Source organism: Staurois parvus, unplaced genomic scaffold (assembly GCF_062004578.1).
Source record: "Staurois parvus isolate SC_StPar_1 unplaced genomic scaffold, SC_StPar_1.0 ptg000522l, whole genome shotgun sequence".
NCBI classification, from domain to species: domain Eukaryota; kingdom Metazoa; phylum Chordata; class Amphibia; order Anura; family Ranidae; genus Staurois; species Staurois parvus.
In genome coordinates this window covers 2,261,341-2,288,388 of record NW_028318318.1, presented here as the reverse complement: position 1 = coordinate 2,288,388, position 27,048 = coordinate 2,261,341, and the positions used below count along the sequence as shown (strand labels likewise).

Sequence of the window (27,048 nt, the reverse complement as noted above, 5' to 3'; positions counted from 1 at the left end):
CCCATATATATTTGGACCCAGGCACAATTTTAGTTTTTTTTTCAGGTATTTACCAAAACATATTCAAGCTATAGTTATATAATGGATATGGGCTGAAAGTGCACACTCTCACGTTTTAATTTGAGGATATGTACATCCAAATTGGAGGAAGGGTTCATGAATTACAGCTCTTAAAAGCAGCCATCCCCCCTTTTTCAAGGGACCAAAAGTAATTGGACAATTGAATATAATCATAAATAAAATGTTCATTTTTAATATTTTGTTGGGAATCCTTTACTGGCAATGACTGCCTGAAGTCTGGAACCCATGCACATTACCAAAGACTGGGTTTCCTCCTTTCTGATGCTTTACCAGGCTCTAACTGGACCTATTGTCAGTTGTTCTTTGTGGGTCTTTCTGCCTTTAGTTTTGCCTTCAGCAAGTGAAATGCATGCTCAATTGGGTGGAGATCAGGTGAATTGACTTGGCCATTGCAGAATATTCCACTTCTTTTCCTTCAAAAGCTCCTGGGTTGCTTTTGCGGTGTGTTTTGGATCATTGTCCATGTGTACTGTGAATTGCCGTCCAATCAACTTTGCTGCATTTGGCTGAATCTGGGCTGACAGTATGGCCCTGATTTACTAAGAATTGAGTCTACCAGCAGACGCTGAACATTCAGGCAGACTCAATTCAATCAATCTAGACCTGTCAGTCTTCAGAAAGGCGTCTAGCAAGCTCATTGAAAAGAGTCTACTTTTGTAGACTTTTTTCTGTTCGTAAATACGGAATCGCGTCAGACACATTTCTAGATGCAATGCCGGATATATTCGCTAGATGGCGCACAACTGCGAGCTTTGTCCCATTGGCATGTATCTGTTTTTATATGAGAATACTTATAATTTAAAATAAAAAGGCACACCTATATTATTTTTTTTTTGTTGCTGTTTCTCCAAAAATGATCGGACAACTAATCCATTTCCTAATGAATGTCATACATTCTATTTTCCAATGTAATTTTCACACTTATATCTCAAATAATTGGGAATGTCTAGTTCTAAGTTCCCAATACAAGTATATATCTTCCTTCTCTTTAATCATGTAACTATTCTACATTCCAGCTCAAACTCTGTCTCCTACAGTGGCTTACTGGTTAAAACTCAGAATTTACAGCACTTGGGTCATTGGTTCTAATCCAAGTCATGGCTGCACCTGGCTGCATCCCAGTTTGCATGCTTTCTCTCTGTTTCTGCCAACAGTCCAAAGACATGCTGGTAGGTTAATTGGGCTTAGTGTATGTCTGAGTTTCTGGCCTTAGATTGTAAGCTCCTTGACATTTATGAATGTACCAAAATATGGTGATCAATTTGCCGGGTTGTGTCAGTGCCAGGAATATTGCTCAATCAATTAAGATTTTGGCTACTGACTAGAAAGTGGAAGTGGATTTTTTTTTTTTTTTTGCTGTTTCTCCAAAAATGATCGGCCAACTAATGCATTTCTTAATGAATGTCATACATTTTATTTTCAAATGTCAAACATTTCACACTTATATCTCAAATAATTTGAATGTCTAGTTCTAATTTCCCAATATAATTATATATCTTCATTTTCTTTAATCATGTAACTATTCTACATTCCAGCTCAAACTCTGTCTCCTACAGTGGCTTAGTGGTTAGAACTCAGAACTTACAGCACTTTGGTCATGCGTTCTAATCCCAGTCATGGCCGCACCTGTCTGGAGTTTGCAAGCTTTCTCTGTATGGGTGTGTATCTGCTAACACTCCAAAGACATGCTGTTCGGTTAATTGGGCCTAGTATATGTCTGAGTTTCTGGCCTTAGATTGTAAGCTTCTTGACATTTGTGAATGCCCCAAATTTGGAGATCAATTTCCAAGGTTCTGTCAGTGCCAGGAATATTGATCAATCAATTAAGATTTTGGCTACTGACTAGAAAGTGGAAAGGGAGTGAATCTTACCTGTGTCCTGTTCTTCTGACCAGTTTGAAACTTTCAATTTTCCTTCTGTTTATATTTCATTGCAACTTTGTTTCTCTTATCTTAGGCTATGTTCACACTAGCTTTGTCAGCAGGTGTCAGACAGGCGTTTAGGAAGCTTTTTTAATGCTTCTCAAATGCCTATGAAAATTCTGCACATGGCAGCACACAGTGCTGTTCACACTGAAGCGTTAACATTGCGTCACGGCAAAACTGGTGCCTCATGTGGAGTCAGGAGGAGTTGAAGTCTCCCATTCAAGTCTATGGTGCCACTCCTCAAACGCCTGGCAGGTGTTTGCGGTGCAGTTGCGATGCGGTTGCGAGGTGTTTTCGAAGCGTTAATACCATTTATCTTCATTATAGGCATTTGTGGTGCAGTTTTAACGCTTGGCAAATGCCTATCAAATGCCTCAAAACTGCGTATAGGGCATTTGGGAAGCATTTTTAACGCTCCTGAAATGTTCCCCAAACACCTGTCGAATGCTATAGGGTCATTTGGCGAGAAATAAAGTCAAGTGTGAAAGAACCCTTAAACCTCTCTCCTTATACAACTTGACCCCCCGTCATCACCTGTTCCATCTGCAAATCTGTGTATCACCGCCCCACTCTTTTTATTTACTGATCAAGTTAATGTGTCTCATTTCCTATCAGCTACAGCTCAGATCTCGCATTATTATAAGATTCCTAATTGTATCTCACCACTAGTCTGATTGAATTCACAATTCCTGGTCAGTCCCGTTCCCTTACTTATAATAACCTTTAGGGCCAGTTCACACTACATGTGTTTCAGTTGCTTTTTCTGCATCCAAAATGCACAGAAAGAAGGTTATATGGTTGTCAAATTCATAGTTCACATCAGCGCTTGCAGTGCCAGTGCGTTGCAGGTGCTGCCAAAAAAGTCGAACAGGCTGCATTGTTTATGCATAGAACTGTACTGGAACGCACTAAAATGCACATGTCCCTAATTAAATTGAAGAAAAAGAGAGGGGAAAAAATTAACTGGAATACAAAAAAATGCACTGGAACACATCAAAAACGCATGCAAAATGCACTAGAACATGCTAAACATGCATCAAAAAAGTGCATGCAAAAACACATCTGGAACACATGTAGACTGTGTTTCTATAGTGTGAACTTGCCCTTAGGACTTGTTCACACCATTTGTGGTGCAGAAACGCATGCAAGAGCACTCATTTTCCTGCACAGCAAAGACATGCAATGCCCTTTGCAGATGTGCGCAGGTAACACAATGAAAACTCAATTGCACCTCCACACGTGTAGTAAACACAGACGCATTCACAGCCACCAAAATGCATGGCACCACACTACTGTGTTGTTAGGTGCAATACACTTTTAAAATAATATGCTTGCAGTATTTTTGCATGTTCCCACACGTTTGGCAGCCCATTGTAATTAATGAGCTGAAGAAAAAAAAGTCCAAAATGCCACATTCACACAGGTCCTCTGTCCTGTACAGCATGATTGAGTGGGTTGTTCATATGGCTGGAGACACCTGTTACACTATGGGGACACAGCAGCTGTACGAACACAGGTTTTAATCTGACAGGCGTGGGGAAGTGGCCCTGAATGCTCACTGTACATTCACATGTACATTTTCAGGGCTGTACACCTGCACCCATATGCTTGTCAAATTAGGACCTGCAGCATTTCCATAGTGTAACATAGGTTGCCTGCAAACGGTGACAGCCACAAAAACAAACCACTGATTCACACTTTACAGGCCACAGCACCCATGTGAATGAGCCCCAAGACCTCAATTACACACACAGCCTTATTTATTAACTCAGAACAGTTTTATTATTTAGATTTAACAGGAATTTGGTTGGGATTGTGTCCATTTAATAATGTTTAGTGTATTTTTACCATAAATATAATTTTGATATTTTCTCTGGCGGTGGGAGGCTGTCAGGTATGCTGTACGGGCCCCGTGAAATCTAACAGTGGCCCTGGGTGTATGCTTGTGTCTGTGCCACCTGTATAGTTAGGAAGAACAATAACTTCTTCTATGGATACTTTGAACCTCTGCTATGTACCTCAATGTATCTAACAATCGGACATGTTTTCAAATGAAAAATACAATTATTAGTAATGTTTCCCCTGCAAATGAGGATCAGCTCCTTGGTCGAGAACAGCGAACTCGCCATGTCCAGATGTGGTCTGGAATTCCACAAAAGAACAATTCACAAAGCCAAAAAATAGATTTGAAAATTACCACTAAACTCTCCTAACTACACTCCCATCCACTAACACTCCCCACTACCACTTCCGGGTGTGGGCAAACGACCTTCCGCAAATGTGATGGTGTAGCGCCTCCGTCAACAGCCACAGTGAAGTGTACCTGTGCAGCATACAACATAAAATTGAACAGGGATGTGAAGGGGAACCCATGGCAACATTTATTGGCACTATAGGCACAATTCACTCCAGATTATTGCATGGGTTAAGGCAGTCACATGACCACATTTCACATGCAATACTGAAAATGTCAATTCACACTCCAGAAATCAAACATAAAATGATCTTACACCCCTGTCACATCAAAGCCGATTTAGAAATCGTGCGGCTTACAGTGAAGTTGCTGTTGTCCTTGTGATTTGCAAGACATCTGACACAGATATCTATGCAAATCGCCAAAAAAGTAGTACATGTACTACTTTAGAAATCAGTGTCAGAAAAGCACCCATGTGACCGCTTTAATAGCGAACAATAGGGTGCAGCTTGGCATACGATTTACAAGTCGCATGTCATGCAAATCACATGCCAAGTCGCACTCAATGTGACCGCTATTAGAGTGTTCATATTGGTGTGGTTCAAACTTGGTCAGAGCCGCAACGATTTATAAAGTAATGAATACACTACTTTTCATGCGATTTGTAGAGAGATCTGTGTCAGATGTCTTGCAAATCGCACTTTAAATCAGCATGTCCCCCGACTTTGAAATCATGCGACTTCACTGTAAGTCACATGATGTGACCATAGTGTAAGTCACACCACTTCAAAATCCCCTTTGATGTGACCGGGGTGGCCCCCAGTCACATTGGGTGCGATTTGGCATGCCATTTGCATGACAGGCGACTTACAAAGTGTAGGCCGAGTCGCACCCTATTGTCCACAATAGGCTCCGTTCACATCCAATCTGATTTTGAAATCATACGACTTCACTGTCAGTTGCCCAATTTCCAAATCGGATTAGATGTGACTGTGGTGTTAGCCCCCGCTCACATTGGGTGCAATTTGGCATGGGATTTGCAAGTCGCAGGGCATGCAAATCACATGCCAAGTCGCATCCAGGGTGCGCAATTTCAGGTGCGATTTGGGAATTGAAATCATACCTGATATCTGATCTAATGAATGTGAATGTCTTAATATATGCGATTTGCTGCAGCACAATTTCAAAAGTAGTTTGTCTAACTTTTTCTGCATTTTGTAGCGATTTCACATATAGACTATATTAGAAATCGCAATGCAAAACACAATTGAAAACACAATAACTTGTTGGTAAATCTACAGAAATCACGATGAAATTGCCAACAAAAAGCGCAATTTTAAATCGCATCTAGTGTGAACCAAGCAGGCAATTCAACAAAGGAAATAAGTCTTTGAAGGCATGCGGTATCTGCATGCTCAGATAAGGGTCTGTTATGGATTGGGGGGGACTCCATGACATTAGTTTATTAATTTTTTTTTTTTTATAATCCTTTTCTCTCTCGCTCGCTCTTCTCTCTCTCTCTCAGCTCTTGGCTTGACATACCCTTCCCAAAAGGGAGCAGAGTGCAAACCAGCAATATCAAGTCAATCATTGGTCCAGGCCCTTATCTTACCCCATCGTTTGGCATTCACATAAGGTGCAGCTTTGAAGGTGTTTGAACAGACAAGGCCTCATTCTAATTCACATTCTAGGGATCATTTAGACAGAAAGCAAAGATGCTGCCAGCACATCTATTTTAGGGCAGCCACCCAGGGAGAACATGCAACTTTGTGCCGTGGCTGGGATTGTAACCGATGACCCTAGCGCTGTGAGGCAACAGTGCTAACCACTCATCCACGGAGCGATGACACTAATCCAGCCTGTATTTCTGTGGTGTGAATCAATCCTAAGTCCCTGGGCAAGGTCAGTGTAACTAGCCAGATATCTCAAATGTGACACAAATGTTGTGCTATTTTGCCAATTCAGATGTATATTGGTTCTATGTATCCCAATACAAAGGATTGCAATACTAATACAGGTGTACCTCGGTTTACCAACGCCTCGGTTAACGTAATTTTCAGTTTACAAATGAAAATCCATTGAAAATAATAAATAGTGCAGCTCTAAAATTGACAATATGTATTCGCAGTGATTAAAGTATGATTCAGTATAAACAGTCTATGCAGTTGTAAAAGTGCCAAGTGACTGGTAGACTCAATGGTGGTGCTCCGTGATTAATAGCTGAATTGCGCACTCACCAGAAGTATAATAATAATACGCCTTATATATTATTATATCCAGAAGTATTCTCATCAGGTAATGGTCTGGTCAAATTTGGTAGTCCTCCCTCCGGATGATCATCATCAGGTGCCCAGAAGTCAGGATTAATCGGATCCAGATAGCCAGAGGTCCCTGGTTAGGGGATGGGTGGAGCTGTCTGCTAACAGCAAGTCTTCCTCCTCTTGGCAAAGGCTCTGTGAATAAATACTCCTCTCGGGGAGTTAGGGAAGGATGCCCATAGTGTAGTATTGAAAATAATATATTTATTGGTTAAGAGTATGTTTGCAAACAAGCAGGAGCTAAAAACGGCATCAGGGTGTAGAAGTGAAAGTAACCCGTAGAAAATCAAAGATGGCCGTCGGGCCTCCACGTGGCTCTGGCGGCGTAGCGTCACGACGTCCTGGCCCCTCCTTACATGTTACGTGCACACGCACTTCATCAGAGGATGGAAACGATTTGACGCCATGACGAGACTGACGGGTTTATATAGGCACATGCGCGTTGAGCCGGCGCCATTTTGTTGAAGCCTATGGTTGTTTAGTTAGCACGCGCATAAGCACCATTTTGCCAACGGTGTTTATACAAATCGGAAATATATCTTGGCGTGATATGTTAATCGGCGCCATTTCACTGAAGCCTAGAAATGTATATTGGCATTCGCTCATGCGTCATCTTGCTACTAACTATATATGTACATTCATTAGTGCGATAAATTGCCATAAAGTGTTGGTGTCAAGTAATATAAAAATATTATTGTTATAAAAATATTACTATATATAAAATCTTGTTCGGAAAAAGATCTGAATTAGTTAAGTTAATATCCGGACAAAAATTAATACCGTATTTTCCGGCATATAAGATGACTGGGCGTATAAGACGACCCCCTACTTTTCCTGTTAAAATATAGGGTTTGGGCTATACTCGCCGTATAAGGCTACCCCTCTTCCAACGCACACCAAATAAAAATTAAAAAAACATCAGATTTGATTTCAATATGGTATGGTATTTCAGTATGGTATTCCAATGATTGGGTGCTATTCTTCCCACTGACACTAATGATGGGGCACTATTCTTCCCACTGACACCAATGATGGGGCACGATTCCTCGCTCTGACACCAATGATGGGGCACTATTTCTCCCACTGACACTGATGGAGTACTATTCCTCCCACTGACACCAATGATGGGACACTATTCCTCCCACTGACACCAATGATGGTGCCCCATCATTAGTGTCAGTGTGTGAGGAATAGTGTCCCATCATTAGTGTCAGTGGGAGGAATAGTACTCCATCAGTGTCAGTGGGAGAAATAGTGCCCCATCATTGGTGTCAGTGGGAAGAATCATGCCCCATCATTGGAAGGGACACTAAGTGCCACCCTGACACCAAGTGTCAGCATGCTGTATACCGGCGTATAAGACGACCCCCGACTTTTGAGAAGATTTTCAAGGGTTAAAAAGTCGTCTTAGGGGCGCATGCGCGGCCGGCTCGGGGATGGACGTGCAGTAGTGTCGGCTCCGTCCACCCGCCAGCAACAACGCGGCACATACCGACTCCGGGGGAAATAAACAGCACACGCTGACAGCCGCAGTGTGCCCGCAGCCCACTAGACATGCCCCGCAGGAAAAAGAGCTCGGGGCAACCAGGGAAGCTTACTAATTTCTTCCCGGCCGTCATGCCGGGAAACCAAGATGGCGCCCGCAATGCAGGGACACAGGGAGGCAGCAGCCCTTCTGAGGCGGACTACAGAGCCCAGAGTGCAGATCCTAGGTTGCAGCAACAGCTTTATCCTGGGGATCCTGGTGAGTTGTCACCTCCCTTATCTCCCACGACCAGGAGCCCGGCCAAATCTAGGCCACGACTGGACTGTGACACTGATAATATAATACAGGCCCCAAACCTCCCGCATCAGTTACCTCATATGGCCATGCCTACCATAGACGCATTCCCTGCGTCCGATCAACCACTCATCGAGATAAGCATGAAAAACATGCTTGCGTCCTTGCGGCAAACCCTACACAATGACATATCTGCACCTCTTAATCAGATTACCACCCTAGTGCAGCAGCAAGATCGTAGAATTCGCCATATTGAAACCAACATGGGAGACATAGTGGCGGCACACAATGATTTGATTGATGCCCATGCGGATCATGCGTCCGATATCGAACAAATTCAACTAAAACTAGCCGACTTGGAAGATAGATTACGCCGTAATAATATAAAAATCAGAGGGATCCCCGAAACAATTACCAATGAGACACTGCTGCCGTATCTACAGCACTTCCTCAAATTGCTAATACCAGCACTCTCCGAAGTAGAGGCCACGATCGACCGAGCGCATCGACTTCCTAAGCCCTCATTTCTATCGGCTTCTGTACCTAGAGACGTGCTTATCCGCATACACTTATATCATATCAAGGAGAAAATTATGTTAGCGGCTAGAAATCCGCCACCACTCCCACAGTCTCATGCGAATCTACGCTTATACGATGACCTATCCAAAGCCACACTCTCAAACAGGAAAAAAATGATATCAATCACTAAAGCCTTAAGAAATCATGGCATTGCCTACCAATGGGGCTTCCCCACTAAACTACTAGTACGGAGGAACCAAGGTAGAACCTATACTGTCAGGAGTCTGGAGGCCGGCCTGGACCTCCTTAAAACTTGGAGCATTTTGCCCTCTGATTTGCGGGAAAATACGCCCGGTTCCATTCAAAATATGAAGGCGACCTGAAGGGCTCAAAGGCACATGCTGCACCTATATTCTATTACATCTTCCCCCCGGAGGCCATCTACAGGCCCTACAACTGCTGGCACTCGGCCTATATTCCATGTTTTCTCTTTTTCAAGTTTGCATCAGACTCGACCCCCCTGGAGGTCTAGACTTGTTCATACTCCTCCTTTTTGAAGTAGCAATCAAGGCTACAATGGTTACTTGCGTTATCTGCAAGTTTTTTTTACTGTTGTTTCTCCCTCTCCTATCTTTCCTCTCTCATGGCGCCACCGAATACATACTAAGAACACACAACTTGAAATAATCTACCAAACAACAACCCAACTAGTTCTATACCTAGGAAATAGGTCCAATGATCAAGATCACTTCACTTAACGTCCGAGGCCTCAACTCCCCCTTCAAGAGATCGATGCTATCTAGAGAAATTCGGAAATCTCAAACTGACTTACTCTTTATACAAGAATCCCACTTCACTACGGAAAAGACCCCTAAACTATATCTTCACAGCTTCTCTCAACTATATATGGCAAATAATACTAAGAAGAAAAACGGAGTAATTATTGCCGTTAATGACTCTCTAGCATTTAATTACACCTCTTCCATAGTCGACCCGCAAGGGAGATACATTATATTGATATGCCACATTAACGACATTACCTATACCCTGGTGAATATATATGGTCCAAACAGCAAGCAACTAAGATTTTTTCGCAAACTCTTCAACCTCGTCTCCAAGCACAAACAAGGGAGACTCATTATTGGGGAAGGGCCTTAACGTTCTCAATAATTTTTTTTTCAACAACGTTTTACATGACTACGACCTATATGACATCTGGAGATGCCAGCATGGCTCTGAAAGAGACTACACCTATTTTTCACCACCACACCTTTCGTACTCAAGAATCGATATGTTCATCACTGATAAATGGACACTGCAACACGTGTCATCCTCTACGATTGGTATTATAACCTGGTCTGACCATGCCCCGATCAGCATTTCCCTAGATGACAGCCAACGGTCAGCAATCCCACCCATATTGAGACTTAATTCCGCACTCTTGAAATCACCAGAAAACCAGAAGTATATAATGGATGCCCATAATCTCTTTTTTGAAACTAATGCCACCCCAGATATCTCTTATCACCACGCTCTGGCTAACATACAAAGCCTACATGAGAGGTATCCTCATACAACTAAATTCCCGTATTAAAAAACAGAGATCCCAACAAATAGATGAATTATTGACCTCTATACATGCAAACGAAGAAATTAACAAACAGAATCCGAATCCTTCCTCATCCGCGGTCCTAAATAGAGATAGAAATAAATTACGTGCCATTTTACTACACTCCTATGACACGAACCTTCAAAAAACAAAAACACAATTCTATGCACTTGGCAATAAAACAAACTCCCTTCTCGCCAAAACCATCAAACAAAAAAGACTTAAAAATAAAATCTCCATAGTCCAACATCCAGAGTCGAGAACCCCAATGTCGAACCCACAAGACATAGCTAACGCATTTGCATGCTACTACCAAACGTTATATAACATAAAGGATGACCCAGATACGATACAACCAACGAATCCCTCCATCAAAAATTTTCTAAGTCACACAGCTCTTCCTCGACTCTCCACTTCCCAACTAGACTCCCTCTCTGTACCGATTTCACCCGCAGAGATTGAGAAAATTATAAACGGTCTACCCGTGAACAAATCACCAGGAAACGACGGTTTTACTAATGAATATTACAAATCGTTCGCACCCAACCTTAAGACACATCTCTCCGCCCTTTATAACCATGTAGCTTCTAATGGAGGATTTCCCTCTGATATGCTACAATCCATAATTACCACTATCCCGAAACCAGGAAAAGACCCCCAGTTAGTCCAGAATTATAGACCGATCTCTTTACTTAACCTCTTGCCGACCGCGCATAGCCGAATGACGGCTTCACCGCGGCCGGCCAGTTCTGAGTGGACGTCATATGACGTCCTCCCAGAACGCGCTCTCCTGGGGGCGTGCACCCGGCGATCTCCGTGATCGCTGTGTCCTACGGACACAGCTGATCATGTGATGTGGTGAAAGGCCGATCCCACCGGCCTTTTACCACGTGATCAGCGGTGTCCAATGACACGCTGATCACAGGGAAATGCAAGTGCCGGTTCTCGGCTGCACTTTCCTCACGCTGTCAGATCGTGAGGAAAGTACTGCCGAGAACCGGCAGTTGTCAGAGCGGGGATCGGCACCGATCATCAGGGCACTGATGATCAGTGCCCTGATGATCGGTGCCCAGCAGTGACACCCGCAAGTTCCGCCCAGCAGTGCGCCCACTAGCCCCGCCCACCCATTCCCAGCAGTGCCCCCACCTGTGCCCAGCAGTGCCCCCACCTGTGCCACTCTGCAGTGCCACCTACCTGTGCCCAGAAGTGCCACCTACATGTGCCCAGCAGTGCCACCCACCTGTGCCCACCCACCTGTGCCCACCAGTGCCACCCACCTGTGCCACCCACCTGTGCCCACCCACCAGTGCTGCCCACCAGTGCCGCCCACCAGTGCAGCCCAGCAGTGCTGCCAGTCAGTGCCACCAGTCAGTGCCCAGGGGTTGTGCCAGTCAGTGCCGCCAGTCAGTGCCCAGAAGTGATGCCAGTCAGTGCCGTCTATCAGTACCCATCATCAGTGTCACCTATCAGTGCCGCCTATCAGTGCTGCATATCAGTGCCGCCTATCCGGGACCCCTAATTAGTGCTGTCTATCAGTGCCGCCTATCCGTGCCACCTCATTAGTACTGCCTATCCGTGCCCTTTAGTGCTGCCTATCAGTGCCCATCAGTGCCGCCTATCAGTGCCCATCAGTGCCGCCTCATCAACGCAAATCAGTGAAGGAGAAAAAATACCTGTTTGAAAAATTTTATAAAAGAAACAAATAAACTTTTTTTTTCAAATTTTTTGCACTTTTTTTAATTTATAGCGCAAAAAGTAAAGCGCCCAGTGGCGATTAAATACCACCAAAAGAAAGCTCTATTTGTGAGAAAAAAATGATCAAAATTTCATATGGGTGCAATGTTGCATGACCGCGCAATTGTCAATCAAAGTGCGGCAGCGCTGAAAGCTGAAAATTGGCCTGGTAAGGAAGGGGGTATAAGTGCCTGGTAGGCAAGTGGTTAATACAGACCTAAAAATATATGCCAAGATAATAGCTCAACAATTACTCCCATACCTTCCTACCTTAATCCATCCTGACCAAGTGGGATTCATCCCTGGGAGACAGGCTCCCGACGCGACTCGACGAATTCTATCACTACTTCACCACCTTGAATCTGACAAACAACCATCACTCCTACTTTCGCTTGACGCGGAAAAGGCATTTGATCGAATCCATTGGCAATTTATGACACATACACTACAGAAATACGGAATAACAGACTGGTTATTGTCAGCGATTCTTTCCCTATACTCCAAACCTTATGCTAGAGTACTTACAAATGGCACGCTTTCACAACCTTTCCCAAAATCGAATGGCACCAGACAAGGATGCCCTCTTTCGCCCATAATGTTTGCGTTACTTATTGAACCACTAGCATCCAATCTCAGAAACTATCCAAATTTCACTGGAGTCAATTTTCTTAAGAGTGAACATAAAATTAGCCTCTTTGCGGATGACATTATCCTAATGATTACAAACCCCAACAAATCGCTTACAGCAATTCGCACACATATCCAAGCTTACACAGCAGTCTCATACTATAAACTCAACGAACCCAAATCTTCTATTCTAAACCTCTATACACCCGCTGCAACCCAGAAACTACTTACTAAACGGTTCCCTTTTAAATGGGAAAAATATAACATACCCTATTTGGGGATCAAGCTAACTGCCAAACTCAGCCAACTCTATACAACTAACTTCAAACCATTACTTGACACAATCCCACAAGAGCTCAAAAGCTTTCGCACAAATACCCTTTCAATACTAGGCAGAATAGCAACTATAAAAATGTGCATACTGCCCAAAATACTATATATTTTTCACACTCTACCTATTCCAGTCACCTCCACCTTCTTTTCCAAACTCCAAAAAATCCTGAATAATTTCATATGGAACTCCAAACGCCCTAGATGCACCACAAACCTCTTAATACGTCCACCTACCAGAGGTGGAGCAGGTCTCCCGCATATAAAATCGTACTATCAAGCCGTACTGTTAGACCAGCTTTTCTTCTGGTGGCACCCGTCTCCAGATAAAACTTGGACTGTCATGGAGGCTTCTATGCACACACCAGGCTCACTGACAGACGCCTTATTTGTGCCTTGTGTAAAGTGGCATAAACCTTTACATACACACCCATGCGTGCAAGCTTCTTTGTTAGCTTGGCACGACTTTTTGACCTTTACTTGCTCTCACAAGGACAATCTTCACATCCTTACTCCGCTTTCATCCTTACATTTCGTATCCCCACACTTGAACTTGGTCTCATGGAAAATGCTTGGTATTCAATATATCCAAGACCTTTTCAGCACCCAAAACCCAGACTCATTTCAGACTCTCCAAAAGAAATTTCATCTCCTTGATAAAGACCAATTCACCTATATGCGAATAATCCACTCTCTTTGTAAAACAAACATACCACTCAAAATAGAAATCCCGGCTACTGCACATCAATTCTTAAATAGGTCCATATATCCGAAGAAAGGAATATCTACTTTTACCTGCCCTAGCCCTCCTTCATATAAATATAGATAAATTCCCTACAAGCTCACGCACTATTATCTTACACATCCTAGCGGCGACTAAGATCAACATCACCAAACTCTGGCGATCCTCGTCCTCTCCCCTGCTGTCACGCCTGGTGACTGACCTTAATTTGCAGTGTGAGATGGAACGAAGAACGGCCATTCGAAATTCCACGTACCATAAATTTACATTACACTGGTCTCGATGGTTAAACCATCCCACCTGTTCAATTACCTGATTACTAACTTTAACTTTTATAGGACACATACCTCTAAGATAAGAATAATGGTGCCTTACCCCCCCCCCTCCTCCCCTCTCTTCCTTTTTCTTTCTACTCCCTACTTAACCTTATATCCACACTTAAGACCCATATACTCCAACATGGTTCACATAATAATGAGCATACATCTCATGTAAATATGACTACGATATTAAGTTCCCCGGCCGTTTGGTGGGGACTGGCAACCCCTTCCTACCCTTCTCATGTTTTCAATCTGTATATGTGTACCTGACATTTCTAATGGTTATATATCTGTATTGAAGTTAAAAACTTTTTCAATAAAAAATATTTGAAATAAAAAGTCGTCTTATACGCCGGAAAATACGGTACATTAAAATACCAATTATCGCCATAATGTGTATATAGAGGATTATTGTCTTGTTCCTCAAGCACTAATAAGCGATAGATAAAATTACATTAAATATATGATAAATCATATTAGGTATATAAGACATCCGGCTATTAGGCAAAATTCCGCACGGAAAGGAAAAAAATGGAGATACTAAAATCATACATATCAAATAACATAAAAGTAATACATTTGAAAGGCAGACTATACTAGCATAATTCATTCCATGGTATACTATGACGAACAGTAAAGTTAAATAAGACAAATATAATAATAACCAGATGATATGACACATAAAATGTATATAAACTAACTATTGTCTATAAAACAATTCAGATCCAGTTCAATGTTGAGTCCTGCAGGGTGTAAAGTGCCTAACTCAAAAATGTATTTTGTCTCCAACTGAGAGACTGCCCTGGTTTTATGTGTCCCTCTCCAGTGTGGGGTAACAATATCTAATCCGACAAATTTGAGTGATGAAGGATCTCTATTGTGGTATTGTCTATAGTGTAAGGACAGGGAATGCTCCTTAGCCTTTTTTGATGTTATAAAAATGCTCACGGAGACTATCTCTCAGCCTTCTTGTAGTTCGACCCACATATTGCCTAGAGCATGGGCATTCTAATAAATATACTACAAATTATACTACATTCTAATAAATATACTACAATTTGCTGTTGCAACAGACAAATTTGTCTAAGATTGAGAAGAAACTGTACTGACATAGAATCGAGGCTTGTAAATGAAAATCATCTATGTACATATATAGTTAGTAGCAAGATGACGCATGAGCGCATGCCAATATACATTTCTAGGCTTCAGTGAAATGGCGCCGATTAACATATATGTGCTATCGCGCAAAGACATATTTCCGATTTGTATAAACACCATTGGCAAAATGGCGCTTATGCGCGCGCTAACTAAACAACCATAGGCTTCAACAAAATTGCGCCGGCTCAACGCGCATGCGCCATTGCGCCTATATAAACCCGTCAGTCTCGTCATGGCGTCAATCGGTTCCATCCTCTGAAGTGCGTGCGCACGTAACGCATAAGGAGGGGCCAGGACGTCGTGACGCTACACCCCCGGAGCCACGTGGAGGCCCGGCGGCCATCTTTGATTTCCTACGGGTTAGTTTCACTTCTACACCCTGATGCTGTTTTTAGCTCCTGCTTGTTTGCAAACATACTCTTAACCAATAAATATATTATTTTCAATACTACACTATGGGCATCCTTCCCTAACTCCCCGAGAGGAGTATTTATTCACAGAGCCCTTGCCAAGAGGAGGAAGACTTGCTGTTAGCAGACAGCTCCACCCATCCCCTAACCAGGGACCTCTGGCTATCTGGATCCGATTAATCCTGACTTCTGGACACCTGATGATGACCATCCTGAGGGAGGACTACCAAATTTGACCAGACCATTTCCTGATGAGGCTACTTCTGGATATAATAATATATAACACATATTATTATTATTATTATACTTCTGGTGAGTGTGCAATTCAGCTATTAATCACGGAGCACCACCATTGAGTCTACCAGTCACTTGGCACTTTTACAACTGCATAGACTGTTCATATTGAATCATACTTTAATCACTGTGAATACATATTGTCAATTTTAGCGCTGCACTATTTATTCTTTCTGTTATTTAAGACTTGTGTTGGTACCTTGAGTGCATAGCAGTTGTTTGGATATCGCTCACTTTTTTCCATTGATTTAATTGAAAATAATGCCTTGGTTTACAAATTTTTTCATAATTATTTTCGCAATACAAAGTGTATGTTGCTGCTGATTTTTAAATGCAATTGCCAGCCTTTTTTTTTTTTTTATTCACTATAGTTCACAAGCTTAGATGTCAGTTTCCCGGGAGTTACAGGAAAATTTGTATCTTTTAATAAACTGAAAGTAAACATTTGTTTCCTTTAGGGAAATAAACTCAAATAAAACTTTCTCTTTTAGCTGGGGGAAAGTGGCAACTGAATTTCTGAGCTATAGTAAACAAAAAAAAAGCCAGAAATACATTTAAAAAACAGCACCATAATAAAAAAAATGGCGTGGGGTCCCCCCTAAATCCATACCAGACCCTTATCCGAGCATGCAGCCCTGCAGGTCAGGAAAGGGGGGGACGAGTGAGCACCCCTCCCCCCTCCTGAACCACACCAGGCCACATGCCCTCAACAAGGGGGGGTGCTTTGGGGGCAGGGGGGCTCCCCCCAAAGCACCTTGTCCCCATGTTGATGTGGACAAGGGCCTCTTCCAGATTCCGATAAGCCCCCTGCCCGCAGACCCCCACAACCACCGACCAGGGTTGTGGGGAAGAGGCCCTTGTCCCCATCAACATGGGGACAAGGTGCTTTGGGGGGGAGCCCCCCTTCCCCAAAGCACCCCCCAATGCTGAGGGCATGTGGCTTGGTATGGTTTAGGGGGGCGCCCCCCATTTCCTGACCTGCCGGGCTGGATGCTCGGATAAGGGTTTGATATGGATTTGGGGGAGTCCCCATGCCATTTTTTTTTTATTTTGGTGTGGGGTTACCCCTTAAGATCCATACCAGAACCGAAGGGCTTGGTATGGATGGGAGGGGGGACCCCACGCCGGTTTTTTTTAATTGCCGACCTTTTATTTTTAGATATAGCTGTCAAAATACATATTATCTAGACCTTTTGAAATATGTAAAATCATTACAGAAATAATTCTAAAGGATAAGAAACAAAAACAGAATCCATAGAACTGAAAAAATCTAATTACAATACATAAAGATATGCCTAGCTGCAAATAGTGCTGTTTGTCAAACACAATAGTGCCGACTTGCAGAGTACTCCACACAGAGATTTACTATTAAACAGCATCTAAAAAGAAAGTGCCCACACAATTGTGTCCTGCACATGCTCATTTCTTTCCCTGCATAGACATTTCTATCCCTGCATAGACCTTGGCAAAGCGCCTAGTTCTTGACTGTCATGAATTCCCTTAAAAAACTATTTTTTACCCATTGAAAAATTTTGTAAGATATTATTTAAAGTGAAGTCCAGATATTTGGGAAAGCAAATTTCAATGTGAACATGTTTCTGCAGTGATTTTTCATTGTGGTAGACGTGCTTCTAGCACAACTGCTTTTTTAGACTGATTCCTGGATTGTGCCTAGTTAATAAATTCGCTTTCGAGTCTACTTTGTTTCTTTAGTAAATGTCTTTGCCGTCTAAAATTAGACGGACTCTATTGAAAAGTAGACTTTGTCCCATGGAAATGTGTCTAGGCACATTAGTAAATCAGGGTCTATATCTCTAAACACTGCAGAATTCATCCAGCTGCTTCTGTCACATCATCAATAAACACCAATAGCCCAGTGCCACTGGAAGCCACGCATGCCCATGCCATCACACTACCTCCACCATGTTTTACAGATGACATTGTGTGCTTTGGATCATGAGCTGTTCCAAGCCCTCTCCACATTTTTTTCTTCCCGCCATTCTGGTACAGATTTATCCATACAAAGAATGCTTTTCCAGAACTGGTCTGGCTTTTTTAGATGTTTTTTTTGCAAAGTCTAATCAGGCTTTTTTATTGTTCAAGCTTATGAATAGTTTGCACCTTGTGGTGAACACTCTGTATTTGTTCTCTTGAAGTCTTCTCTTGATTGTAGACTTTGACAATGATACGCCCACCTCCTGGAGAGTGTCCTTCACTTGTCTGGATGTTGTGAATGGGTTTTTCTTTATCATAGAGAGGATCCTGCCATCATCCACCACTGTTGTCTTCCCTGGACGTCCATGCCTTTTTATGTTGCTGAGCTCACCAGTGCATTCTTCTTTCCTCAGAATGTACCTGACTGTTGATTTGGCCACTCCTAATGTTGCTGCTATCTCTCTGATGGATTTGTTTAGTTTTTGAAGCCTTACAATGGCCTGTTTCACTTGAATGGACATATTCTTTGAACGCATGATGTAGGTTCACAGCAATAGATTCCAAAAGCAAATACTACAGTTAGAATCAACTCCAGACCTTTTACCTGCTTAATTGATGAAGAAATAAAGAGAGTAGCTCACACCTGGCCATGAAACAGCTTTTGATTCAATTGTCCAATTACTTTTGGTCCCCTGAGAAAGGGAGGATGGCTACTCTTAAGAGCTGTAATTCCTAAACCCTTCCTCCAATTTGGATGTACATACCCACAACTTAAACCTCAGAGTGTGCACTTTCAGCCCATATCCATTATATAACTATAGCTTAAATATGTTTTTGTAAATACCTGAAAAAAACTAAAATTGTGCCTGTGTCCAAATATATATGGACCTAACTGTGTATATATATATGCTCTTTTTGTAATGGGAGCACTGTAGAGATCAAAAAGTCTTAAAGTCAGTGTTTTTTAGGCCTGCTTTAAGGCTTTACCATTGTTGTTTTTTGCTTTTTTTGGGGGGGGAATGATGGTAGAAATTGTAAAATTAAATGTTATTCTATGAAGACTGACTGTAAGGATTGAAATTTGTAATTTTACTTTTTGTATGTAGCGTTGGTGTTGAAAGGATGTCTAGGGAACAATCAAATGTCTGCTGCTTTTTCCCACTAGTCTCTCAAAAAATGTATGAAAAAGTTTCAAAGTAGAACTATAGGCAAAATATTTTTTTGGATAGATCAAGGGAGGGTTATAATCTGTCAGATTTTTTTTTTTTTCCATCTGTGTCCCTTTTGGGGAGGTTAACGTTCACCTCCTGTCCCATAGCCAAACAGGAAGTGAGGTAATAACTGCAAGTTAAGGAAATTCCTTGGGGACCTGCAGGTCACCAAAAGTAGTGCCCCCATTGGTAGATTTCCCCTCTATTACTTTTCTGGAGACAACCCAAAATTTGGGGTTTTCTTTTACTTTCACTTTTAATGCTAATGGTAAACAGGACAAATAGAGAGGGTAACTCTCCTTGACGGGGACGCAGACAGCAACAAAAACCTGATAGGTGTTCCCATCCCTCTGCACTGTATTCAAAACGAAAAATAATTTTCCTTTAGTTATAACTTAATTTGAAGTAGGCTTATTTGACCTAATACATGATAGACCGCCCTAATGACGTTGGTTATTGGTCACCAAATTTTCTCCTCTGCGAGCCCTGTCAAATTTTTAGCTAATTCAAAGAGTCAAATGTCTACTAGACTGTTAACCATATTATGAAACACCTAAAGTTCTAGACCATTAGGAGAATTTGTTTTTGGTATACCTGAAGGAATTGTTCTCCTACTGTATGTTCTTGGTGCATTGTGGAGGGCAAATTAATGAAAGATGGATTGTATAAGTGTCAATAATAAGCAAAAGACACTTTTCTAAAACTTTAGAAGCACAAGGAATGTTAATCACATAATGTGCTCACATTTCAGTATCTGTCAAAATAAAAGGTATATCTCCTCAATACATGTGCGTTTCTCTGGTTTTATTTATTTATTTATCTCTAACTATATCATGTGTCCAAACTTTGTTTTTTGTTATAAAATAAAATGAAGAAAGGTTCAATGCAAGTCACACATTCCACCGATGTAAGTACATAGATACAATTTGGTGATGAGGTTACAGAGCTCTGAAAAATGCATTATTTCTTATGTTTTCTCTTATTGTAAAAGTACAGAAAAACACCTGTTATTCCTGCCAGGAACTAGTCACCAGTCACACTGCTGCGATTTAAGATTGCGCAATTTTTTTTGCTTGCTAGTTTTGAAGATTTTCAACAATTTCTTGCAATTTGCAGTGTGATTTCCATTGTATTCTATGTATGTGAAATCGTAACAAAACTGCAGAAAAAGAAATGCAAGAACCACTTTACAAATCGTGTTATTGCAAATGTTAAGACGCTGACATTCACATTCATTAAATGCAATTTTAATTCCCAAATCACACCTGAAATTGCATCGGTATGATCGGGTACTTAAGTGTGTTCCTAACTTCATATGATGCACAAAAATCCCAGCCAGTGTTATCATCTCTGCTGATACTTCAGTTATGTGGACTACAGAACACCTTACTTGATTCATGGAGGGGGAGGTGTTCTGTAGTCCTAGCACACTTCCTGTCCTTTGGTGACAACACTGTTCCTTCCTAGATACAGTACGGCAAGTGAGCGTGCTATCCTAGGATAGGAAGTGTGTTTCTCATAGAATACTAAAGGGAACTGAGGAACATGTGCCTATAGGTTGTATAGCTGATACCATAACTGTCTGAAACATTTACTCACTCCCTACAGATTCTGCACACAATAAGCAGGCTTCTAAGTAAACGTTTGGATAGTATTATTTCGGTTATTAATCATACTGCAATTTATACAATATTCTAACATTAAAACATTTGATCTATTTTTTTGTTTTGAATGCCTTTTTAAATACAGAAAGAACATTTTTATTAGATGAAATATATCAGTAGTAATTGCTGTGTATATTTTTGTGTTTCAGGCTGATGTCCTTAAACAGATTACACAATATTTCACAACATTTGGTGAGTACAACTCTGAAATCTATGGTTGTTGAAGGTAAAAATAGATCCCCACATTACTAGTGTACCCTGGTATGTAGAAGTTGCAAGTAATAAAAAAGGAGTTAAGTACATAATTGCCTTATTTATTTCCTAGAAAATGTTAGGTTCTTTCTGAAAGCATAGAAGTTGGTTGCCTGCCATTCTGACACTGGGTGGAGATGCACACTGGGTACAAAGAAAAGTCCACCAACTACTTGTGAGATGTAGGTTGGTGATACTGTGATCTGACTGCCATTGTGTGTTACTGTATAAAGATGTAAATTAATGGGTTAAAGAAAAGTGTGGTGCAGAGCAGAAATAACATAACCTGACAGTATCTAGACGTCCATAAGAAAACCAACACTTCAGGCAGCTTGTTGTTTAACCACTTCCTGTCCAACCTATGTATATAAACGGCCAGACGGTGGCAGTGCAGGGGCGGGTGGCCATTTATAAACGGCCTCCCCGCCCCCTGCTTGTGCACGCTCCCTGGACACAGTGGAACATCAATCGTTGTATGGGACCTCTGTGCGAGGTCCCGATCATGTGATCATTGATTGGCCAATCAGTGATCACATGAAGAGTAGTGAGCAAGATGTCACTTCTGACATCATTGCTTACTACGTGTGAAATCTGTGAATGATCACAGAGGTCACATGGTACAAGGCTATTCACAACAGTCTTGTACCATGTGACAAACTGTGACCAATCACAGCTCACGCAGTACTTCTCAAAGGCTGCAAGAATGCAGCCAGAGAGGAGAAATGATTGCTTTTACAGCCTTTATGGGTGTAAAAGCAATCAGTGTAAAAGAAAGAAAAATAAAATCTTCATCACCCCCCACAAGTAGTACAGTGTCACAATGGTGTCCCTGTACTGCTAGGGTGACATTATGTAAAAAAAAAAACCATAAATAATATAAAAAAATTGTAAAAAAAAATGTTTCAAAATTATACTTTTTGGTTATAAACTAATTTGGATTTTTTTTTTTACTAAAAAGATAACTGAATACATTTTGGCCAAGATTTATGAAGAAAGATTATTTATTTGCAAAATTTTATAAGAATAACACTTTTTTTCAAAATGTTTGGACTTTCCTTTATCTGTTTAAAAAAAATGCAAAAAAATTCATATGGGTACAGTGTTGCATGACCGCGCAATTGTCATTCAAAATGTGATCGCGCTGAAAATTGGCCTGGACAGGAAGGGGGTAAAAGTGTCCGGACTTGAAGTGGTTAAAGGCAGAAGCAAACTTTATGCTGCACAAAAAATAACAGAAACACACAAGCGCCATCTAAGTGTACTGGTTAGGATAAAACAGAATTTATTGCGCTAAGTAAGCAACTCACAGAAAAAATGTGAAAATAAAGCTCACCTGTTCTCTGCTGTCTGGGCGTCTGGTTTGCTAGCTTCCGCCGTGAATGATGGAAAGAACACCAGGGGTTCCTACAGTGCATCCCCAGCTGGGAACTGAAGTTTTCTGGGCACAGAAGGGGAAGCTGGCGCTACGTCTCCAGTGATGTGGAATAGGAGTTGCTATGTGTTTGCAGAACTTGTGTGTTCCTTCCTCATGCCATTCGGCATCCATGTTTGAAGAGGTATTTAAGGGCACCAGCAGCCAAAGGACAACAAAGCCCAGTGTGTCTGGCATAAAATAACAAAATGCCAAAAGCCAGGACTTGGATGAGCAATTGACAACAAATATAAATATGAATTTCATACAGTGTACACAAACTAATAAAATACTGTTAGCAATAAAAAAAAAACCTTAATCTTACAGTGCTCAGCATAAATGAGTACACCCCAACAGATTTGTCAGAAATCCTTTACTTTCCTTTCAGAATCAACCTTTTCTATGGGACACTATACTACAGAATACTCCCATAAATGCGGGCCATTGATTGAAAACGAGTTGTTAATTTACACACACAAAAAAGTATTTTTCCTAACCTTCATTCAAGACTGTGTTGCAAAAATGAATACACCCCAATGAAAGTCTTAGGAGCAAAGCTAAATGTTAGACAACAAAAGCCTAATTAACAAGAATTCAACTATAGGTGAGTCTAATGTTTCATTAACCATTTCCATACTGGGCACTTTTACCCCCTTCCCTCCCAGGCCATTTTTCAGGTCTCAGCGCTCTCACACTTTGAATGACAATTGCACGTCATACAACACTGTACCCAAACTTAAATTTTATCATTTTCTTCACACAACTAGAGCTTTCTTTTGGTGGTATTTACTCACCACTGGGGTTTTTATTTTTTGCTAAATTATCAAAAAAAGACAGAAAATTTTGAAAAAAAAACCCCACATTTTTCTTTGTTTCTGTTATAAACGTTTGCAAATAAATAATTGTTCTTCATAAATTTAGGCCAAAAATGTATTCTGCTACATGTCTTTGGTGAAAATAACCCAAATTAGGATGTATTTTTTAGTTTGTAGGAAAGTTATAGAGTTCACAAACTATGGTATAGATCTGAAAATTGATCAATCCTGAAGTACTGACGACCAATCTAATTTCTTAAGGTCCAAGAATGTTAGAACAGTACAGATATCCCCCAAATGACCCCTTTTTGCAAAGTAGACAGTCCGACGTACTTCATAAGAGGCATGGCGAGTTTTTTGAAGTTGTGTTTTTTTTTGTCATAATTTTTCGGAAAATGAAAAAATGTAATATTTTCACAATTTTTTTTTTTTTTACATACTGTCACCAGTGCAGCATCATCATATAACTTGCATGGGACACTGACTGGTGACAGTATGAATTTTTTTAAAAAATTTTTCTTTAAGAATTTTTTTTCATATTTCACTTTGACCAAAGTAGTACAATGTTACCATAGTAACATTGTACTACTTTGGGGAAGTGATCAGTAGTTTAGTTTTTTTTTTTTTTTTACACAATTTGCTTATAGCAAAGAATTACTTTGCTATAAGTAAGCATTTACCTGAATGACATCAATTCATTCAGGGCTTTTTTTTTTTTTGTGCTTAGCTGTGATTTGGCAATGGCTAATCACGTGACACAGCTGGGCTGTGATTGGCCCAGCTTCTGCATGTGATCGCTGTGACCATTCACAGCTAGGCACACTAGTATACAATGGATGGCATGAATGAAGCCATCCATTGTATACACCTGTCATGTGACTTGCTGTGATTGGTCACATGGTACCAGCAACGGGGCTGGTACTCAGATCTGTCATCGGCCATGTCCGAGGTACGCGGCCGGTGACAGACTGCGCGGCTCTGCAGGCGCGCAAACTGCGCATGCCTGGGAGGATGCCGTATGGCGTCCACCCGGAACGCTGAATGATTTTGCCGGCCGCCGAACGGCCATTGGCCGGGCGGCCAACGATTAAACAGGTGTCCAGCAGACAGTTGATTATAAAAGGGCATTACTTAACGAAGAAAACCCCTTCCCATTTCATGCTGTCAGCAATGGCACCACATGGAAGAGAAATGTCACAAGGCCTGAGACAGAAAATTAATTCTGTACACAAGAAAGGTGAAGGCTACAAGAAAATCAGCAAGGCTTTTTTACTTATCAGCCAGAAAACTGTAGCAAAAGTGATACAAACATTTAATAAAGATAGAACTGCAACCATCTCACAAGAACATTCAGGCCGTCAAAACAGAAGTTTACACCTCGATAGGAGCATCTTCTTATAAGAAGGGTTGAAGAAAATGACCATGCAAGGTCACTGCAGTTAGTTAAGGAAGTAGAAAGCCAAACTGGGGTGATTGTTTCCTGTGACACAATATGGCGTACACTGCAAAGGAATGGCATGCATAGGTTCCATCCACTAAGGAAGCCTCTCCTAAAGCCCATGCACAAAAAAGCCTACCTAGAATTTGCCAGGGCCCATGCTGAAAAAGAAGACTACTGGGACTCTACTCTGGAGTGATGAGACCAAGATATATGTTTTTGAAACTGATGGCTTCAAAACTGTATGGTGTTGCAAAGGTGAGGAGTACAAAGAAAAATGCATGGTGCCTACAGTGAAACATGGTGGTGGCAGTGTCCGTCTGTGGGACAGCATGAGTGCTGCTGGTGTCGGGGAGCTGCAATTTCATTGATGGTATCCTGAATTCACAGATGTACTGCTCTATATTGAAAGAGAAATGCTGCCATTACTCCATGCCCTTGGTCATCATGCACTTTTCCAACATGACAATGATCCAAAACACACATCTAAGGCCACTGTTGCATTTCTGAAGAACAGGGTGAAAGTGATTCAGTGGCCAAGTATGGTTCCTGAGCTGAACCCAATTGAACACCTATGGGGAAATCTGAAGAGAAAAGTTGAGCATCACTCTCCATCTAGCATCCAGGCTCTAAAAGAGGTTATTCTTGAAGAATGGGAAAAGATAGATGTTGCAAATTGTCGCCAATGTGTTCATTCCATGCCTAGAAGACTTGATACTGTCCGTACAAATCATGGAGGTCATACAATATACTAGACAGGGGTGTGTAGACTTTTTATATCCACAGTGCTCAGTATAAATGAGTACACCTCAACAGATTTGTCAGAAAACCTTTACCGGTACTTTCCTTTCAGAATCAACATATTCTATGGACACTATATTACAAAATACTCCCACAAATGCGGGCCATTGATTGCAAACAAGATTTGTTTATTTTCAATTTGAAAGTATTTTTCTGAACAAATTCATTCAAGACCATGTTGCAATAATGAATATACCCCAATGAAACTCCTAGGAGCAAAGCTACATTTTAAACAAGATCCTAATTTAACAAGAATTCAACTAAAGGTGAGTCTAATTATTCATTAAACAGGTGTCCAGCAGAGAGTTACTTAAAGAAAACCCTTTCCCATTTCATGCTGTCAGTAATGGCAAAGACTGGGAAAGAAAATAATTTCTTTACACAAGAAAGGTGAAGGCTACAAGATCAGCAAAGCTTTACTTATCAGTCAGAATACTGTAGCAAAAGTGACAAAAAAATGGAACTGCAACCATCTTACAGAGACGCCCAGGCTGTCCATGGATGTTAGCACCTCGACAGCTGCAGGTTACCATGCAAGTTAACTGCAGCTATCTAAAGAAGTAGAAAGCCAAACTGGGATGATTGTTTCCCATGACACAAGACGGCATACACTGCAGAAGAATGGCATGCATGGGTGTCGTCCATGAAGAAAGCCTCTCCTAAAGCCCATGCACAAAAAAACCCACCTAGAATTTGCCAGGGCCCATGCTGAAAAAAAAGAAGACTATTGGGACCAAGATATGTTTTTGGGACTGATGGATTCAAAACTGTATGTCATCACAAAGGTGAGCAGTACAAAGAAAATTGCATTGTGCCTACAGTGAAACATTGTGGTAGCAGTGTCCTTCTGTGGGGCTGCATAAGTGGTGCTGGTGTCCAGGAGCTGCATTTCATTGATGGTATCATGAATTCACAGATGTACTTCTCTATATTGAAAGAGAAGATGCTACCATTACTCCGTGCCCTTGGTCATCATGTACTTTTTCAACATGACAGTTATCCAAAGCATAGATGTTGCATGTTGCAAACTTGTTCATTCCATGCCTAGAAGACTTGGTGCTGTCCTTACAAATCAAGAAGATCATACAAAATACTAGATGTAGTATTTTTTGTTTCTGGGGTGCATTAATTTTTGCATCAACTAATTTGAGTAAAACTGAAGATTTTGTAATCTAAATTATATTATTAACCTTACTTTAATGCAATGAGCTACACAAATGTTCTATAAAAAAAGTGTCAGCATTTTGGAAATTGTTCTTGTGTTCATTGAGATATTGATTAAAATCTTACTTTTTAAAAGGGGTGTACTCAGTTATGCTGAGCGCTGTACAGTGGACAAATAATTACCCGTTTAAAAACATAATAAATGTAAAAATACACACAATAAAAAATTAAAAGGCTGCAAAAAACCTGGTGGGGCTGTATCAATGGCAACCCCAACAAATATTGCTAGAAGACATCACGACAGTATAGGACTAGT

At 41.2% G+C, this 27,048-nt stretch overlaps 1 protein-coding gene across 7 annotated transcripts in view; it reads left to right on the top strand.

Moving 5' to 3' along the window:
* Positions 1–27,048, top strand: part of HIBCH (3-hydroxyisobutyryl-CoA hydrolase) — a 638,488-nt gene that overhangs the window by 35,991 nt on the left and 575,449 nt on the right. For all 7 annotated transcript variants that reach the window (XM_089690215.1, XM_089690218.1, XM_089690217.1 and 4 more), the window contains one exon: positions 21,001–21,043. In XM_089690215.1, coding sequence (XP_089546341.1) covers positions 21,001–21,043 — 43 coding nt within the window. The remainder of the gene's footprint in view (positions 1–21,000; positions 21,044–27,048) is intronic.